At 50.7% G+C, this 19,090-nt stretch overlaps 6 protein-coding genes across 6 annotated transcripts; 2 read left to right on the plus strand and 4 right to left on the minus strand.

The window, feature by feature from the left end:
• Positions 1–73: 73 nt before the first annotated feature.
• Positions 74–1,441, minus strand: PV10_06621 (uncharacterized protein; the record flags this gene model as incomplete). Its single annotated transcript, XM_016371441.1, has 1 exon — positions 74–1,441. The coding sequence occupies one exon, from the start codon at positions 1,439–1,441 to the stop codon at positions 74–76; it is 1,368 nt and encodes a 455-aa protein (XP_016223734.1).
• Positions 1,442–1,536: 95 nt separating this feature from the next.
• Positions 1,537–4,257, minus strand: PV10_06622 (uncharacterized protein). Its single transcript, XM_016371442.1, has one exon. The coding sequence runs from the start codon at positions 3,942–3,944 to the stop codon at positions 2,454–2,456; it is 1,491 nt and encodes a 496-aa protein (XP_016223735.1). The 5' UTR covers positions 3,945–4,257; the 3' UTR covers positions 1,537–2,453.
• Positions 4,258–4,555: 298 nt separating this feature from the next.
• PV10_06623 (uncharacterized protein) lies at positions 4,556–6,970 on the plus strand. Its single transcript, XM_016371443.1, has 6 exons — positions 4,556–5,265; positions 5,342–5,394; positions 5,457–5,503; positions 5,581–5,750; positions 5,819–6,405; positions 6,475–6,970. The coding sequence occupies exons 1-6, from the start codon at positions 5,058–5,060 to the stop codon at positions 6,898–6,900; spliced, it is 1,491 nt and encodes a 496-aa protein (XP_016223736.1). The 5' UTR covers positions 4,556–5,057; the 3' UTR covers positions 6,901–6,970.
• On the minus strand, positions 6,930–13,073 carry PV10_06624 (uncharacterized protein). The gene is made up of 4 exons (XM_016371444.1): positions 12,661–13,073; positions 12,538–12,604; positions 10,655–12,467; positions 6,930–9,795 (listed from the first exon to the last, which is right to left on the minus strand). The coding sequence occupies exons 1-4, from the start codon at positions 12,705–12,707 to the stop codon at positions 7,226–7,228; spliced, it is 4,497 nt and encodes a 1,498-aa protein (XP_016223737.1). The 5' UTR covers positions 12,708–13,073; the 3' UTR covers positions 6,930–7,225.
• A 225-nt stretch (positions 13,074–13,298) lies between these two features.
• On the plus strand, positions 13,299–14,686 carry PV10_06625 (NADH-ubiquinone oxidoreductase 30.4 kDa subunit, mitochondrial). The gene is made up of 2 exons (XM_016371445.1): positions 13,299–13,625; positions 13,685–14,686. The coding sequence occupies exons 1-2, from the start codon at positions 13,421–13,423 to the stop codon at positions 14,383–14,385; spliced, it is 906 nt and encodes a 301-aa protein (XP_016223738.1). The 5' UTR covers positions 13,299–13,420; the 3' UTR covers positions 14,386–14,686.
• A 95-nt stretch (positions 14,687–14,781) lies between these two features.
• On the minus strand, positions 14,782–18,659 carry PV10_06626 (uncharacterized protein). The gene has a single exon (XM_016371446.1). It carries the CDS (start codon positions 18,039–18,041, stop codon positions 15,231–15,233), a length of 2,811 nt encoding a protein of 936 aa, XP_016223739.1. The 5' UTR covers positions 18,042–18,659; the 3' UTR covers positions 14,782–15,230.
• Between the last annotated feature and the right edge of the window lie 431 nt (positions 18,660–19,090).

The following is a 19,090-nucleotide window of genomic DNA, read 5'->3' on the forward strand; positions in this document are numbered from 1 at the left end:
ACCCCATGAGTCAAGCCCATCATTTCATAAATACATGTATATCATATTTTGAATCTCCCTCCACCCATCCCATCTATATCTTCGCTTTCTCCCCCTTCTGCTGTATCACCGATCTCTTTGCCCCCGGCCTCCCACCCATCCAGTCCTTCCAAGTCGAATCCAGACTCTGTTTCTCCTTCAACGACTTCGCTTTCCACATGCTATTCCACTCCTCCTGACTGTCCTTCCACCTCCCCACTTCGATTCCAACCCACTCGGCCACCAATCTCGCCGTCTGAGTCGGCCGCTCCAAAGGAATCATATGTCCTGTATTCTTCATCTCCACTGCTTTGACCCGTCCTTGTTCCACACCGCCTGATCCACCGACACCAGTTCCCGTACTTTGGATCTTCTGCCGATCGAAGGTTGGGTCCACTCCGGAGACGTAACTATCTGTCGCTAACAGGTATAACGCACTCGGTCGGAGATGCGGTAATGATTTGAATATTCGTGCTGGTTCGGGTCGGTAGAAGGGGTAGTTGATGGGTGCGTCTGGATGGACGTCGGCGTGGGTGATGCGGTTGATGGGATGGCCTTTTTCACCGGAGCCACCGTAGTTGGGACGCAGGAAAACCCAGACTTCTTGCGCGATTGATGTTGATAGTGTGACTGGTTTGGGTTTGGGTTTGGGTTTGGGAGTTGGAGATGATTCCTTTTCTGACTTCTGGTGATGGTTCTCCTCCTCCTCTTCAACTTCACGCAACCCATGTTTAATCCATAAATCCAATACCCTGCAATCCCAAGCTTGATAAAATTTACTCTTTCGAAACGACGCGGCCGCCACTTCTCGACTTTCCCAAACATCTCTCCTCCAGGTAGATGAAACCACTGGACCTTGTAAGGCATTGGGATCGATTTCTGACGTGCGCATTTGAATCACTGGATCTAGTAGAATCACAGTGGATAGTAAACGTGGGTGAATGAGTGACAGGTCGACCATTTGAGCGCCACCGAAGCTGTGGCCGATGCCCACTAGAGGAGGTGGCATTTCACTTCGTTTCAAGTTGATCATATGTAATAGATCCCTCGCATGGTCGCTCCATGATGGATCGTTGCCGAGAAGGGCTTGGTTGATGTGGCTTGACTCGCCTTGACTAGCTACGTCGGCGATCCAGATGCTTCGAATTCGGAAACGATTTCCTGCCCTGTCGTTCTGCTTCGCCTCGCTTTCGGCTAATAGGTCGTCCCATAGAGGCTCGTATAGTTCTTTGGGAATCCCATTGGCGTGTGCGGCAACGATGGTCACATCACCAGGCTGTGGATTGGGATTATTGCGAGGAACGTATTGATTGACTGACAGATATAATGTGTCTTGTTCGGACTCGGCCAGTGCATGTGGGTATTCTCGTATATATTGACACGGGATCTTGTGTTTGACGATCGAGAATTTGCAACTCGACATGATGGACTATACTACACCTGTCAGGCCAGCATCAATGTATCATACTCTGTCGACTATATTACAGGAAAGACTTTAGGATAAAAAAATAGAATCTAGATATTGTTCAAGAGAGATCCGTGCCTTTATTCATAGGTTGTCGGTTGGAGGTATATATGAGGAGATGTATTGTATACCTCGGCTCTACGGCAATGGAAATAAGACACGTACACATATTGATAGCCTATCCATAACCAACCTCGTATTGACATATCTACTGAGAAGGACACTCTCAAACCCAATGGGAGTCTAGACAAGACTCTAAAGGAAATCCATTATCCAATTCAAATTGGAACCCCTTTTAATCTCGCCGAACACTCATACCCTGTCTCTCATAAAACCATTAAACATCCTCTGACGTATTCCTCGTTGTAGATCATGGCAGCTGGTTTGCCTTGCTGGACAAGTCCAAGGCCATTGAATCGTGCAACGCACTACATGGCACACAGAACCCTCATCTCCTCCAGAAAAGAGAACCATCCAACCCAAACCAATCCTGTGCAGAACCGCTATATACATTCAAGGTTTCGCAACTCATGTTCTATTTTTGAATCATCCTCTCATCCCTCCCAGATATGGTGAGGTATCTCGTCGTAGTCCATCCCGCTTTCTTGGGAGCCAAAGCTCAACCTGAAAGCAGCCACAGCGGCAGTCTTTGGTCTCTCGTAGATTGAGACACGACCGCCCGGGCATGGTTTCAAAGGATGTCTCGCCAAAGAGACAAACACTTCGAGTGGGATGTTGCCTAGATGAGGGGCTGGTAAATAGCTCTCGCTCAAATGGGCACTACGCGGTGCTTGTTGGAGGACTGTCTCAGCACGCAGGACAAAGTCTTGTGACCTGGCGGATGTGGCACCAGTCAGACATGTTCATCGCGGCAGACAAGATTCTCTTTTTTTCATTGGAACAAAACTGTCCAATGTCGGTCCTTGGACTTGTGTTTTATTGATAATTTTAACATTCAAGATTTTTGACTTCATTTGTTCTGGCCGAATCGTCGATCAAAATCTTTCAGCACAGCCATGACATTTGCAGCATCGATTTCCAATGCAGGTCGTCCCACAGTGGCAGGTGCAGCATCGCTAGCATGTAGCTTGGGCAACCATTTCGCAATGTCACCACTGGCACGCTCATATGCAGGATGCCTGCTTAGGGTCGTGTAAGCATCGGCACATGTCAAGGTGACCCCGGCTTTTGGTGGGGCTGGAGCTGGAGCTGGCAGCCTGGTATGACCTGCAGCCCGAGAGCGAGTGTTCCGAGCAGGGAGAGGAACAGTATCAGCTTGGACAGGAGGCAGAGTGCGACTCTGACAGCATCCACCGCCTGAGGTTGATCCACCACAGCACCCGCCAGCTGCTCCCCCTAGGGCCGACTGAGCACGAGAAGCAGCTAGAGACTTGCAAAAGAGGGTGCTGTTTGGGTCTGCACGACACTGTGCACACGTGCCAGGGCCAGATGCACAACCCTCGGATGGAGAGGCGGTGGAAGTTATCGAGATGGCAACATCACCCTCAGAAGGAGGAGGGGTGAATTGACTGAGCTGACGGTGTGGGTCCATGATCCTAGGAAGGATGATTGGAGCTGAAGCAGCTTGTTCCTGTTCGGCAGCCATCTCAGCACAGATGCATGGAGTGCCGTCAGAACAGAAACCACAACGGTCAGCTACGGCCGAAGTGGTGGGCGAGCGATCTTCTGGTCGAATTGGCATGTGGATGCTTTTAGTAGAATAGAGCTCGGTGAAGTCGATTTCTAGGGTTTCCTTTGGTTCCGGCTTGATCCTTTTCTCACTGTAGTCAGGAACCGGGGAGTGAGGTCTCTTCTCATGCTGATGAGAGTGGGTGGCGGCTTCTCCCCCCATGGCATCAAAAGCGTCATCGATACATTGACACCGAGTGTCTAATGTGCAGTTGCCGCAGCCCACTGTGGTGTCGTCGACAGCGGTGTCAGTTTGCTTTGGTGGTTGAGCATCTCGGGAATGTGGTTGTGGAGCGGAGGGTTGCTTGGACTTGGCGTGGTTCAATTCAGACTCTAATTTGCGACATCGGTCAGACCAAGCGGCAATATCAAGCTTGTGTTGCTCGATCTCGGCTTGGAGTTTCTCGATTGTTGCTCTCAAGACGTCTTGCTCGTGCTCGTGTTCCTCCTCGACCTGCTTCATCTGTTCCTCAAGCTCACCGACGCGAGCGGCACGTCTTTCACGGAATGCACGTTGAGCGGCACGATTCTGAGCCTTGCGTTTGGTGGGAGGAGTGTCGGTGGCGGGCTTGCGACCAGGCTTTGGTCGTGGGGGAATGACCCATTCTTTGCTGGTCAAGGAAAGTGGTGGTTGTTGAGAGGGAGCGGGGGAAGTGGCGGGGGGAGTAATTGCAGGTTTGGCGCAGAGGGAGGGCTGACGAGAGAGAAGTGGTTTGATGTCGGTAGAGGATGTTGGAGTGGTAGCTGGTGGTGAGCCAGCAGTGGAAGCCATGATGGAGGGACAATGGCCGAAATTGGCCGAGGACAATGGTTGATTCGAGAGCCAAAACACTCCGAAAGAGCTGAGAAAAAGCGTGTACAAGCTATGTTGTGGTCATCAATGGTTGCAAGACCAAAGCAAGACCAAAAAGGTCTTGTGGCCTCTTGCTGGAGGCGGGCAGTGAAGGTCACAAAGTTGCTTCATCCAAGTCACGCAACCTGGAGTTGAGGTTGAAGCGAAGCGAAGCGAAGCAGACGAGTGGCGGAGGGACGAAGTTGGGGTGAACGAGGAAGGAAGGAACGGCGGGAGAGATCAGGGCTTTGATCATATCTGATAAGATTTCAAGCAGGAGCGAGAACTCTGACATTGGGGGCAAGAGTGAAAAAGCCTTGACAGAAGGTGCGACCGATTATCGGAACGGCACTTGGCAGGCGGGGTCCGTTCTGGCCCGGAAAAATATCCAATCCGGATGACCCAATCAAATGCGTTATAGACTGGCTAGTCACCACGAGTTCATTACTATCATTCATCACACCACCAGGGATCTTCTCCTTCCAGCCGGGTGGTGACACAATCCAAATATTCGCAAAGATCCTGTGTTCTGTGTTCTGGTGCCAAAGACCCTGATCGTCCACGGAGTAAGTGTAGGGGTCTTTACATTTATCAGTCCAATAGCGACAATGATTTGTTGTTAACAACAAATGTCTTGAGCCTCGTTGTTGCCAAGTCTTGCCGAGGTACCTAGTAAGGACCTCGAACCACGCCGCGGGAGGCAATTTACTCACTGGTGGTTGTTGTACATCTACGGAGTATCTCATGGCATTTTCCTCAGTTTGATGATGGTCACATGTCCCAGACATCTGGAAGAGAGATGTTGTGGACATTCTGACCGGTATCTCAGAACGTACAGATCGTACCGAAACAGGCAAGACACTGACCCAAAAGGCAACCCAATCGAGACAAATTGTGAGAACCTCTCTAATTCACAACCTTGATTCAACATACAATTCAGCCTTGTCTCAACCCAGCCACCCGTTGTCACTTCAACATATCTAGATAACATAATGAGCTCTATGTTAAACCAATGTCAAGTCAAACCGTATCTTGATTTATGACACCTTTGCAATGTCTGCCTCAAAACATGCTTCATCCACCACAAATGAAACTCCATCCGACCAAGCTCAAGCTGAAGATATCTACCGCAATTTATATAATGAGAAGCCCGATGTGAACCTCCTCATGGGCAAAAGCCATTTCCAAGACCTCTTGGGAAAGGTTCGAACCTATGATTCCAATTTGATCCATCGCTTGAAAGTGCTTGATGGAGTCACGTGTCAGCAACTTCCCCCTCCCCCATATGCAAATCTGGGACCACGGTCTAAACTGATCAATATAACACGCATTTACAGCTCAAGAAGACATTACATGTGAACGTCTACTACAAGAAGAACAGTCTCCAGGGGTAAGACTCTTCCAAAACCTCCAGATATACATCTGTCAGAAAGAATGATTGATTTGTTCAAGGGCACCTTTCACAACAACAACAACAACAACAACATCTTTCAAGCCTTGTATGAGCCTTCCCCCTCTCCTTTCTCTCACACGAATCCTTTTCGTCACCACCAAACATGTTGATAAATTGCCCCAGTTTCTTGAGGTACATCGGCCGAGGTGACATAAACCTTACCAAAGCGTCACTTTGTCAACTTCTCCAAGCAACCAAAATACCTCCATCATTCCTCGAGATCTTGACCAACAACAATGGCTTCTACACCTCATATCTTGTGAATAACAGTACCGGTTCTCCTACAGATTACTGTTTGTAAAGCCCTTCAATCCTCTTGACTGGCCCCGAATACAAACTCATACATATACTACTGTCTTAGACCTTTTGATAACCCTACCATTTGGACCCTTTGCGAATGGAACACTGATTCTCCATCACAACATCTCCCAGAACAACACAAAAACCATCATCTCCGCGGCTAACACTCAGATCCTGGTTGAACGATGCCTCGAAATCTTGAATCGACACCCACCTACCACTTCTACTCCCCACCCCATGACCATCGTCGCCGTGTTCCTGACCCATATCCTCCACCAGAACGAATCTCACCGAAAGGACATTGACACACAGCTTTGCCGTCTAGAGTCTCTCTCCGGCTTTGCCTTGCACAACTTTGGATCCCGCACCCGTGCCAAAGTCTCACAATATGCGCTTTTGAAAAGCGATGTTCACATGCAAGAGGCCAAGATGGCTATGGCTAGACATTGTTTCTCCTTCCAGGATCGGTTGTCCAGTTGGATCGTGTCCGAGATGGACAAATTGACTAGTTTCATCACCACCACACCTACCATTCAAAGCCAGAGCGACCATATTCGCGCTTCCCTCGGCTTGAACGCCAGTGTTGCATTATGGACGTTGGAGCAGTTACAGTCCTTAGAAAGGAGACTCACCGTGCAGAGTCGAGTGGTGAGTTTCTCTTCCTCCTTTTTGAAACCGCATGGCCAAATCAACCGACTGATGACACTCATATATCAGATCGATTCCACCATATCAACCGCCGACACATTGACCATGATCCGACTAGCTCGCTCATCACGATCCGACAGCAATACCATGAAAGCCATTACTATTTTGACCATGGTATTCCTACCGGCCACATTTATCTGCTCGTTATTTGGGATGGGGTTTTTCGGCTTCGATTTCGGATCCGACTCGGACCCGGATTCCCAGTCCACCACTGTCGTCGACCGCCAGGACAATAACCACCATATACGCATTGCGGATCAATTTTGGGTTTACTTTGCAATCACTGTCCCCTTGACTATTCTCGTCCTCGCTGTTTTTGCCGCTTGGTTGCGTTGGGGTGACACTGACGGACATGAAGATGATGGCTACGAAGAACCGCGAAGCGGCCTGTCGAAGCTCTTGCGTGATACAAGGGACCGAATTTTGGGTACGTAGATGCACATGTTCGGTACTCTTCATTCTTCAATGTCTTAGCGCGAATGAAATTGGGACAATTCTTAATTCGTCCATGCTCAATTATGTGAGACAAAACGTGTGGCTGGTTGGCTGGTAGCCTTGTAGTGGTTCATACCACTGTCCATACCCAAGCTATGTACACCCCGCCAACACCAACGTTGTAGGGGGATTCGATGCTGACCGCCTGTCTATGACCATGACCATACCTATGTTGTGCCTAATCCCACAATAGTACAATAACAAACCCCTGGTTTGTTTTGTTTATACAAAGACAGACCTCCGGGGAGTTGGCTGGTTAGTTGCTTCATGCTTTGGCCAATCCTTCTCTCCATCGTCCAATGTCTTTACTTTTCTTGTTCCACAACTTCTCCACCTTTTCCATCTCCTTGCGCGCCGCTTCGAGTTCTTTTTGTTTCTCAGCCACTCGTTTGGTGAGAACTTCACTATCGAGAGCTCGTAGATTGATAGGATGATTGTGAGACCGACCGTGGTTGCCCATCCCGCTTCTGGCCGGTCGAGACCCAATGAGTGCGCTCGATTGACCCTGGCCTGATGTTGAAGGTTGGTCCTGGTTGTCACCTTGGGCTGCACCTCCAGGACCCGATGCCGAAGATCGTCCTCGTGTGAAGGCACTTGACTTGGAATGTGGCACCAATCCAGGGAGGCGGTGTTCAGAAGCAGGTGCAGGAGGGGGGATATCCCATGCTCCAGGCATGTTAACGTTGGCGTTGTCGAATGATGCAGCCTGTCCGTCAGCCGCACTTTCGAATTCTCCTCCCTCGGGGTGCCCGCTGTCTACTTCCATGTCGCCTTCTTCATCGTCGTAGATCTCGAATTCGTCATCATCTTCCTCGGGCATGTCGTCTTCGTGCTCGCCTTCTCCAACCACCCAGACGACACCGTGACGCTCACCATATCTGCTGAGATGGTCCATCCCTCCAGCAAGATTGGAATAGTCATCGGCTTCCAGAGCTCCCAGACCTTCCATCAAGCCAACCTCTCCGAATTCTTCAAGGTACATGTGACGGCGTTCATCAAGCTCGAGCAACTTCTCACTTTCAGAACCACTCAAGTGTCTCAACACCCAACCACTTGAAGTTACGAGGCATTTCTTAAGTAGGTCCTCTTTCTTGTCACCCACATCCGCAACACTAACAGCGTGTCCGTCCTTCAATGCTTGTTTCTCCTTCATGGGCAAGTAGACGTATCCGAATGCGTCATTAGCACTGTACCCATTTCCCTCAAGGTAGTCTTGTCCTCGACGTGTATCAGGCTGGAGTTTGTACCCGGGAGAATTGAAAGATGTTGGATTCAGCCAAGGATGGTCTTTTGGCAGGTCACCACTCTGAATCATCGCATTAAGAATTTTAGACATCGGCGACACATGTCCATTAAGCAGTTTCTGGATAACTGCGCTCGATGCGGCTCCATCTGAGCCAGCCAGACGGTCTGCCTCCATGTACAGATCGCGAAGTGTATAAGGGAGGCCCGAGATCTCTTCATCCTTGACGGATACGGGTTCAACCTCTGGCGTAGCAGATGCAGGAGGCGTTGGTGCGTCTTGAGTAGTCGCTGGTTTGGCCGCTTTGACAGGACTGGCTTTATTCTTTTCTTGGGACTTGACGCCTTGTTGTTTCTTGGATGCACTTTCTTTCTCGGCTTGTCGGGACTGACTTGGCGCAGGCGCAGGCGTAGGAATGCTGTGTTTCTCTTCAGCAGGAGTTTTGGATGCTGAGGCGCTGGATTCTCCGGCGGTAGGGCCTGGTCCACTCTCAGGTCGCTTCTTCTGCTTCTTCTGTCGAGCGATCACCGGGGCGACTGCTTCAACTGGAGGTGGAACTGGAGGAGCAGCGACAGCTTCTGTAGGTTCTGACTGTTTCTTTGCTTTTTCCCGTCGCTCTTTTTTCAGTTGACTCTTGCTCTTGCCACGATCTGGAGCTGACCCCACGATACTCGGCGGAGGGGAGCTGGCTCGTGATACATCATGGGACGGCCGTTCTGAAAAACCCGGCGTTGAAGGTCGGCTTTCTTGGGCAGCGGAAGACACCACAGAAGGCCTCCTAGACCCTTTCTTCGCGCCCAAAATTGACGGCAGAATACCTGATCTTTCAGTCACTGCTGACGATGGCCCTGCTTCGGATCCATTCTTTGCACTCGTTCCAGTCGTCAATCTCAGTAATCGTGGTCGAGCGATAGATGCCTTGGATGTCTCTGACGGGGTTGTCGCTGCTGGTGTGGCAGGGAGGGAGTTTTGTGTTTTGGGAGTACCCACAACACCTGAGTCATCGACTGGTGTGCCAGACTCTCCCATGGCCTCGTTTACCGAACCGACCGGACCGGGAATCTCGATTTGGCCAGGCCCTGCCTTGCTAATCGTTTCCTTTCGGGACATTGGCGCTGACTTTGAAGGTCCTTGACTTAATTCTACTTCTTTCGACTTGGATTTTCCTAGGGCCCGTGGCTTTGGCGAACCAAAACTCACATCGAGATTGTTATTCTTGCTGATGTTTTCATCCGGCCCAACTTTTTCATCGTGGGGAACGGAACTCAAGCTCTCTTTCGGCGTTTCGGTTGATTTGGGTTTGGGGGTCGGGATTCGTTGAGCACTAGGAAGAAACGGAACAGCTGGTGCCACCGTACCAGATGCAGATGAAATGCTTCGCGGGCCAGCGCCCAGTGACTTGGCGGGTGAAGCGACACGAGAGCCTGGAGCGGCAGGATGAGCATGACTCAACTCGAAGCCAGGAGGGATTTTCGGTGTTGAAGATCGCAACCCAGAACTGTTGAGACTGTGAAAAGAAGACACACGAGAGTGCAGGGCCGAGTTCTGGGTGTCTGAACGAAATGGTAAGGGGGGGAAGTTCTTCTCATCTACTGTGAAATTAACAGTGTCAGCACAAGGTTTGGAAGTATGACGGTCTGTCACAGATCAATCGACGTCGACAGCAGCAGGTACATAAGACGGCGGCCAGTACATGATGAAGTACAAAGTGTTTTTGTATCCAACCCATCCGACCGGTACAAATCGTTTCACAAGCATGGATCAAACTCCTGAATGATGTGTAAGATGTTTGTTTTGATCTGCCTGCCTTTTTTCAGATATGGCCAGGAAGGGGTGACTAACATACATGAAATCGTAGCCATGAAATGAACCGAATGATGCTGCGGGAAATGAGAAAGAAGCCGGATGCCGACGAAGGTGAGAGAAGAAGCATTCCCGCTTGCCAAGGAGTAGGCCTGTAACCTTGAAGCTCAACCAGCCCGCACCAGTCGAACTGTGCATAGTCACACAGCTCGAGTAGGGCTCAAGAAGAATTTTGAAGCCGACCAACGCCATACAAAAAGTTCCGTCACGTTAAAAACGTGCCATGCAAGGAGTTTTCGAAACACTGGTCGAGAGATGGTCATGACCACCGATTGTACCCGCCGCCGCCATACATCAAATTGGATTGCTGGTACCCACCTTGATTACCACCAAACAGCCCCTGCCCAGTGGTGTTGCCCTGGTGTCTCGATTGGACGATGCTCGGGTCCGCAAGATGCTCTACACCGCCTCCTGAAGAGGAAGTGTTAGCATGTCTGTGCTTCTTCCCCTTTTTTCTTTGCTTGACGAGTCCAGGATCTTGATACGCTCCTTGGGTTTGTCCATAAAGCGTATTAAGACCACCAGAGGCAGAGGCTGACAATGGAGGTGATCGAAGGGGGTTATTCTGCAAGGAAAGGAGTAACTCACGCTTTGAGGCATCATGACCTTGATTGGTCCCACTTCGAGTCCTAGAATAGGCATCCGCACCTGTGTCTTTGGAAGTACCAAAGCCTGGATTGGTGAAGTTTTGTCCATGAGCAAACATTCCACCCCCGCTGACTGGGGGCGTTCCGGCTGTTGGAAGACCAGGTGGAGGACCTTGAACGCCGCTGGTGTAGTAGCCTGCTTGCTGGGTTGGGAATCGAGTCGTCGGGTTGGACTTTGTGTCGTTGTTGAAATATCTGGACCCGTGACGTTGATGACTACTAATCTGCTCAAACTGCGCTTGACTGTATTGAGGTTCGCGTCTATCAAAGTCGGACATTTCGAAAGCAGTGTTCCGAGTGGAAGAATGCTGCGACAAAGTTTGTCGTTGCTGTGGCGTCAAACTGCGGTTGCCCATGCTGAGACTTGAGAATTGGTCGGAAATGGTTTGTGAAGGTCGACCAATTGCACTTCGTGAAGACAAGCTCCTGGGATCATCCTCAGGTTCACCTCCTAATGCAAGGCTTCCGGCAGCCATATCATCTTCCTCCAAGGTTTCCTCGGCAGAAGCAATTGCCTGAGCCTCGAGTTTTGACTTTGCTTCACTCTCTAGCTTTGCTCGTTCGGCCTCTTCACGCTCTCGCATTGCACGACGTTTTGCGCCACCATAAGGGTCGATGAACTGAGGCATCAGATCAACTTCAGCGCGTTGTTCGGAAGTGAGACACGAATCGTCATAAATAAATGGGATATTTCTGGACAATGCCTGTAAAACAAAGTCGTATTGTGCTTGAATAGGATCGACAGGTTTCGTGACAGCCTTTGGTGGTGGTCCTTGTGAAGGAGGGGCGTTGTCTCTGGAAGGCTGGGCAGCAGGAGTCTGGGACGTAGCAACTTCTTCGGATTTGGGCTCCATCGGCTTCGGAACAGAGAGAGATGCGTGAGTTAATGCTGGACTTGGTGTAGCTCTGCTGTTTGCTTGGCTCGCTCTTCTTGTTCGGGCGATGGGAGCGTTCGCGTTGGCCCAACTTGCAGTCGACGGCAAGGCTGACCCATCATGGCTTTCCTTCCTCCTCAACTCATCGTCTTTGCTTGCAGACGACGACAAGGGGTGTGTATTGGTGGTTGAGGATAGAGGTCTTGGAGGTACAGAAATGGGGTTGGTCATAGCAGACACCGTGGGTTTAGTTGATAACCGGGCGCCATGAGGTTCGTTTTGCAAAGAGGTATGCTGTCCGTCTTCACCGGTCTCATGAAGGAAGCTGCAGCTTTTGTTGTTGCAAACCTCGCCCCGCAAATAGGCAGAGCAATATTTGGTGGTGCCAAACTGCGCGCGAAGTACTCGATCGCCATTCAGCGAACCATCAACGCTGTTAATACAAAGGGCGGCATCTTCCTTTCTGGCATATGTGACGTAGACGCCGATACCCTGGTTAGCAGCACCTGGTTTGGTTTTGCTCACAACAATTTTATCGATCTCGCCATATTGACCAAAGTATTCGGGCCCGCGGAGGGTCTGTAGCAGAGCCTGCTCATCTTTGATTGATGGTATCAAACCAATGACATAGACGAGATTCTGCTGCTTGACGCGAACGCCGGCCAGATTACGGCGGGAAGAAGACTCGACTTCACGCTTTTCGGTTTCTTTACGCTTGGCAGCAGCTTGTTTCTTGTTCTTGTTCATTTGGTCCAACTTGAATTCTTCGGCGGTTGGGATCTTATACTGAATTGTCTTTTCATCGTATGGACGTCGACAGTTGGGACAAGTGCTCTTCTCGTAGGTGTTCTTGAGACTGTTGAAGCAGAATTGGCATATCTAAAAAGCGGGTAGGTTAGTACGTGAATCGAAGATCAGATCCACTCGGGTGAGCGAGGGGTGAACGCACCTGGTAGCCGCAGGGGCATGGTCTGAAGTTTTTGTCGGACAAATCGAACTCCTCGATACATAGAGGGCTGAATAACGTTAACATAAAAGACAAAGCAGTGGATGTGGATTGGAGTGGGCATACCATGTTTCCTCGTCATCGTCGATGACGGTGTCTTGGCCTTTGTTCATGATGGCGAGTATCTGATGAGACTGTGAACCACCTCTATCGACTCCTTCACCAAGCTAAGAGAGAATAGAGTGGTCTCCATGCACTGCTTGTAGTGTTTGTGATTGTCAAGTGATGATCTGCGCTGGAAAAGTGGACGTAGATGACGGTCCTAGGTTTGAGGGAATTAGGGACGGAGGGTGGGCGCGAAAAGGACCGCAAGGTTGGAGAAGATTGTGGAAAAGTGTTTGATGTGTGAGAAGGAATATGTGGACGCGGAAGGATGAGGATCCTGAAGAGGTAAAGAAGTAAAATCGAGGGTTGATTGTTGATTCGGATGGCAAAAAGTTGAAAGTGAAGCGGCGCAAAAGGTCTTGTAGACAGCGAACCGGATGGAAATCTGAAGGCAGGCGCGGCAAGCAGGCTGGCAGGTCAAGACGCTAGCAGACAGTGGCGGTTGGAGGTTTCTATGATCCACCGTGACAAAGCAGCCCGTGAAGCCAGCTAAATCGAGCTATTCCAATATGGGACTAGATCATTTCTAAACTCTTGGCAGCGAGGAGCTCCCAATGAGCAAGCGTCGAGTCTGGATGACCTCCATTACCTCACGACCTCTCAGACTCTATTGACATCGCAGAGAGAAGAAGGGGATACTGGGGAATGAGATAAGAACAACATCAATCGTGAGGCACCTATCGAGACTCTTTCACCGCTTTTGGCCTCATCCTCAGTCGCCATGGCATCCGCGAAATCGTTACTTCGCCTGGCCCCTCGGCGATGCATGACAGCGATTTCGCAGTCGTCGTCCAAATCCCTCCAACGAGCAGCAGCACCATTCTCACAATGCGCGAAACAACAAGATGCAGCCAAGGACAAAAATGCAGAATTGAGAACCGCACCGCCAGATCTACTTTCAGAGCTTCGCAAAGCTCCCCGACCACGTAAGGGCCTTGCTCGCGTTGAGAAACAAATTCTATCTAACCAACGATGATGATTCTAGCGCAGGGAAAACTCACCGCACCCATCATTAACGAAGCGGATAAGTACGCAGACAAAGCTCTCCCTTTGCATCAATATGGCCAATACCTCATGTCCGCACTTCCTAAATACATCCAACAATTCTCCGTGTGGAAAGACGAACTATGTATCTACATCTGTCCCGAAGGTGTCATTCCCGTATTCACATTCCTTAAATACCACACTGCCGCCGAATACACCATGGTCGCCGACATCACAGCGGTTGATTTCCCGACCAAGAATTACCGTTTCGAAGTCGTGTACAATCTCCTGAGTGTACGACACAATTCACGAATACGGGTCAAGACCTATGCGGATGAAGCCACACCTGTCCCATCAATCACATCTCTCTATGACGGAGCAAACTGGTACGAGCGAGAAGTATACGACATGTTCGGCGTGTTTTTCACCGGCCATCCTGATCTGCGACGAATCATGACCGATTATGGTTTCGATGGACATCCACTACGAAAGGATTTCCCTTTGACTGGATACACGGAGATTCGGTATGATGAGGAAAAGAAGAGAATTGTGGTTGAGCCTTTGGAGATGACTCAAGCGTATCGTAACTTTGAAGGTGGTACTAGTGCTTGGGAACAGGTTGGTGTGGGTGTCGATCGCAAACCTGATCAGTTCAAGTTGCCTACGCCTAAGCCGGAGGAGAAGAAGGAAGAAAAGAAATAGAGAGACATACATGATGTGGCAGGGGATGATTTTCGCCCTGGCTTTGGTGTCCATATGAGCACTGATTGGGCTTGGTGCTGGGGTGAATTGCGATTAACTCTGCTGGGGTCCAATGGAGTGTGTCAGGGACCTGCTGGTCACTTCAGCTGTGACCAAAGGAACCACAACGTTGTACATATAAAGACAAAGAAGAAACAAGAGCGCTAAAGTCTATTCTACCTACCGAATGACCCTACCTGCCAGTGGACAATTCCAGTGATATTTCCTGTTCCGGACCAACTTTCGGCGATCAAGTGAAATATACCTGGGTGCCCGGCCGCCTAAGGATCTATATTGGTTGACAAGCTATACGATGTGCGATGTGCGATGTGCGATTTGCGAGAACATCGGTATCATTGGAGATTCCTTTCATATTTCATAGCTACCTAGGTAGGTAGGTACCTTACGTAGTTTCAAGTTTCCCGGCTTGGATTGCATCCAGAATCCCACTCCCTTCCTGCTCCCTCCCTATTCCCATTCCCCATAGACGCGTGTCATTCACCAGACTGGGAATCCGTTTCATTGCAAACAACAAAACATGATCTATCGCTGGCTAGTAGAAGTAGTAACGGTAACAGTAACGGTGGCCAAATGCCCACTCAATCCACACGGTGAGTGTGTGTGTGTGTGCACGCAATACAAAAAATGGGTTCAAGTACACGCAGAACAAGAAAACTGTCAAAGATCCGGTAGACGCCTGTCACTCCCGAGGCGCAAAGGCCAAGGTTCTTGAAAATAAATGCAGATTCCATCGTTTAATGCGAATCCCACATGGTCTTTCGACCGTATCATCATCATCATCATCATCATCGCTCACTGATGCCTGAATCATCATGTCGATCGGTGTTGATTCTGTTGCCGGCACTGGTCGTGGCAGGCGTGGTGTGGAAATCACTCTTTTCCATGGCAAATGGCAAGTCGTCTTCATCGAAGCGAGTGTCGGGCCGGCTCCCTCTTCGGATGCCACCGCGACCCCATGAACCACTCGTGCTACTGTCACCACGTTCGATGCTTCCCCCATTGGCACCAAAGCTAGATATTGAAGTTTGTGGTGGGGTGAGTCCTCTGCCTGCGCCACCTCGCGTCGAGCGTTGTCGGTAAGGCGTGGCGGAAGAACGGCCAGATCCAGACTCAGACCCAGCTCCATCCGTCGCAATTCGGCCAGACATTCGGTGAGCTTGAAGAGGCCTTCGAGAAATGGTGCTGGTGCGCTCTGTTGAATGCTCGGCCGGTTCTGTACCGTTCTCGGTGGCATCATCAACTTCATCCCGCGAGTTGGGGTCTTTCTGAAGCGCTCGTCTGTCTTGTGCGCCGGTGCTGGCACTTCGCATACCGTACAGGTCTGCAATATCCTCGTCCGCGGACAAAGGCCGGCGCTGTGCCGAACTTGATCTTTGGTAACCCGGTAAAAAGATCCTTGGCGAGTTGGGAATGTCTATTGGACCATGCGCACTTGATCTCGCCTGTGCAGTTTGCTCAGTCTCGGCCTCCGAGGGGGGTGCAGGCTCTTGAGTGGCTAGACTATGAGGGGTGTTGGCTGCGTCGTCGTGACTATAGGCAGCGCTAAGACGAGATGGGGCAAATGGCGTGTGGGGTGTGTGAGGCGAGATGGGCTTTCCCGGAGACGAGGATGTAGAGACAGAGGTTGGCGCGACCATGGGTGGAACGCCGGACAACTGGCGACTGGAGGATGCTGACGACCTCTGAGCAAGGAACGATGACGACATGGAATCGGAGAGGGCAGTATTCGAATCACGCATCCTGTGAAAGCGATTCAGGGCAGCTGCAGTTCTCTTGGTAGATGCTTCCGCCGAAGCACGCGAAGAGGGGGCTAAGAGATCTTTCTGAAGTTCCAGCATCTTCAAGAAGCCCGAGATATTATCGTCGTCGTCGTCGCCAACCGAGGCTGAACTGCCGGCCCTATCAGGGGCTTCGGTCATCAACCCAGATCCAGGTTGTGCAGAAGAGGTTGTACTTCCCCTTCCACTACTTGTTTGGTCCTCATCGGTGCGCAATGTGGTACCTCCCGACGATAATCGAGCTCGTCTGTGGCTGAAGCTGCTGCTGTATCTTGTCCCGGAGGTGGGCTTGGGGGAGATTGATGCCGACGAGGCGACGGCATTGTCTGACGCCAAAGAGCCAGCCCGCCTACTGGACACGGTTCGGGCGTTTGGAGGTGGAATGCCCCCTTCTTCGGTCAAGGATCCCAAGGTAGGGATTCGTGCATGAGTTCGGGGTGAGCTTGCAAGCGGAGATGAGCCATACGGCGAGGCGGATAGTGGCGGTGCTTTGAATGGCTGAACAGAGAAAGAACTTCTGCGTGCGGTTGCCGCAGCTCGAAGAGAATTGCGGGATGGTTGGGATGTGATGTAAGGATTGATAGAGGGTCTCGCTGGCTCCGGTGTTGGAGGTGAGCTAGCATCGTAATCCTGAGCATTGCGAAGTGCGGAAAGGGGGCTAGTGCCCGGAGCGATGCCGGCCTGGTGAAAAGTAGATAGACTCCCATAGGCATGACCAAGCTCCGGACGTTCCAGAAGGGTTCGCCGACGGTCAATGGGTAACGAGCCTACTTCCGTGTGAGAAGGCCTACCTGCTACAGAAGGTTGGAACAAGTTGTCGTCGGTACCGAGAAATCTCGAGCTGAGGAGTTCTTCCGAGTCGTCTATCCGAAAGTCACAGTTGGTTCGATGGAGGACACTGACAGAGAAGGGGCCAGCAGGCGAGTCGGTCGTACCAAACTCATACTTTGTCACAACTTCGGCACTGGAATCGAAGAGGGGAAGACTTAGATTGTCTGGTCGCGACAGGGACCCCATGTCTGAACCATCGATTAATCGATAGCCGATCTTCAAGCCCATAGTAGACCGACTCTTTCCAAGTTTCCTCGACAACTTCCATGCGGGAAGGAAGTTGGAGTAGGTCCAGAGGGAGCGGAACAAGACAATACTCTTTTTGTAGACCAGAGGTAATAGATTGGCTAGATCTGGTGGGATGGGAGCCGAGGGTCGACCCAACTCGATGGTCCATCTTTCCAAGAGGATCTCATTGGAGTCAGCAGGCCATCTCTGGTTTCCGCGGGTTTTGGCATAGAGCGAGTCGAGGATGGTTTGGACATCCCATCTCTTCCCGTCGTCATCGAGGATGACCAAACGTTGGCCTTGTTGTAGGACATCTGCAGTGAGAAAGGTCTCTATGATGAGTGGAGGAGGTCGGTCATGGACAACATCGCATGTCTTCCACCTCTTGATATCATCCTTGTATTCGTCGGTTTCGTCGATATGAAGATTGAACCAACGATTGATACGCTTGGAATCTTGGTTTTTATGATAAGCAGGAGGCAAATCGACTCGGGAGTGGAGGATGATCAGAGCGGATTTGGTATGAAAGTTTTGGACGACTTGATTCAGTCGTTGCATTTGAGTGTTTGGGTTTTCTGGAGGTTGATCTTGTCTAGCATTTGCAAACTCTTCTGAAGAACCGGAGCCCTGAGTGATGGGGGAGGTGGCTCGACGGATCTGAGGGTCTTGATCCCTAGGATTGTTGGTTCGTGTGGGGTTGGTTTGTTCAGAGGCTGCGGGGGATGCTGTCACCGGTGGCGGACGTGGGTGTTGATGCATGACGAGAGGAGGACGGAGATGGGGTGTGTTGGTGGGCAACGTATGGTTGTTGAAGGGGAGCAGTGAATGTTGCCTGGCCTATGTTTGGCTGAGTGGATCGAGGATGTGATGTATCCGATAGCCGTCCATGATTTTACAGTGAATTGCACAGATGAAGAGGCACTGGATCCGCATGGGAGGCAGTGTAGAGGTGCAGCGGTCAGGACATTTGCTAGGCTGGGGAGATGACTCGAGGATTTGGTCCCGGCACTGCAAGGAAGGAGGGCTAGGGAAGAATCAGGTGGAAGAGAGAGTTGATTCCAAGCCTGGATGGGAGGTAAGGTATTGGGACGGAGGTGGAACAAAGGAGGGTGATGGTGTTGAGGAGCAGGCTTGTGACGACAACCGCATGTGATTGGGATGGAGAGGACTCGGCGGGTCAGGCGACGGAAGATGAAAGTAACAGACGGAGCAAATGGCGGGTGGGTTGGAGATGGTGGAACCCAGGCAACGATGGAGAGCGAGAGATGTATCTGGTAGTTCGAAAGAGAGGTGATGGATGGAAGTGAATGATGGTGTATGTAGTGACAGTGGTTGGCGGCAAAGGCAGACAAGAGAGACCTGCAGTGACGGATTGAGGGTCTAAGGGTCTGATTGATGAGAGAGCGAGACAGAGAGAGAGTCACGGCTCTGACTGATGGCATCAGACTCTCACTATTCCCACTACTGTTGTCCTCGACCATCAACTAACACATACACTAATAACGCCTAAGACACTTATCAAGAGCCCCTCGGCCGCTAATCCGCTCCACAAGCTCGGTACTAACCGAGAGAGGAAGATAAAGTCGTGATTTATTGAGCTCGCATGGCTCCCCACAGCTTCCCCGAGCAAGCAATGCGGTTCTTAAACGCTTAGACCATGCTAGCCTCGTCTATTTGAGACCTCAACCATTCCTCAATCATTTTTTCTGTATGATGTGTGATGTATGGTTTGATGTTTGTCTGTCGATACAGATGAACTGGCAATCTAGGATTAGTCAACGATTTGAACAGCAAGCCAGGGTAACACA

Source organism: Exophiala mesophila (genome assembly GCF_000836275.1).
Source record: "Exophiala mesophila strain CBS 40295 unplaced genomic scaffold supercont1.4, whole genome shotgun sequence".
In the NCBI taxonomy this organism is placed as follows: Eukaryota; Fungi; Ascomycota; class Eurotiomycetes; order Chaetothyriales; family Herpotrichiellaceae; genus Exophiala; species Exophiala mesophila.

Bases quoted from the DNA above. Each gene is read 5' to 3' on its own strand.
- PV10_06625 (XM_016371445.1), top strand. From the start codon at position 13,421: ATGGCATCCGCGAAATCGTTACTTCGCCTGGCCCCTCGGCGATGCATG. The intron at 13,626-13,684 runs GTAAGGGCCTTG...TGATGATTCTAG, and splicing joins TCGCAAAGCTCCCCGACCAC to CGCAGGGAAAACTCACCGCA.
- PV10_06624 (XM_016371444.1), bottom strand. From the start codon at position 12,707: ATGAACAAAGGCCAAGACACCGTCATCGACGATGACGAGGAAACATG. The intron at 12,605-12,660 runs GTATGCCCACTC...AACGTTATTCAG, and splicing joins GACGATGACGAGGAAACATG to CCCTCTATGTATCGAGGAGT. The intron at 9,796-10,654 runs GTGAGTTACTCC...TTAATTTCACAG, and splicing joins AGGTCATGATGCCTCAAAGC to TAGATGAGAAGAACTTCCCC.
- PV10_06626 (XM_016371446.1), bottom strand. From the start codon at position 18,041: ATGCATCAACACCCACGTCCGCCACCGGTGACAGCATCCCCCGCAGCC.
- PV10_06623 (XM_016371443.1), top strand. From the start codon at position 5,058: ATGTCTGCCTCAAAACATGCTTCATCCACCACAAATGAAACTCCATCC. The intron at 5,504-5,580 runs GTATGAGCCTTC...AAATTGCCCCAG, and splicing joins AACAACATCTTTCAAGCCTT to TTTCTTGAGGTACATCGGCC. The intron at 6,406-6,474 runs GTGAGTTTCTCT...CTCATATATCAG, and splicing joins TCACCGTGCAGAGTCGAGTG to ATCGATTCCACCATATCAAC.
- PV10_06622 (XM_016371442.1), bottom strand. From the start codon at position 3,944: ATGGCTTCCACTGCTGGCTCACCACCAGCTACCACTCCAACATCCTCT.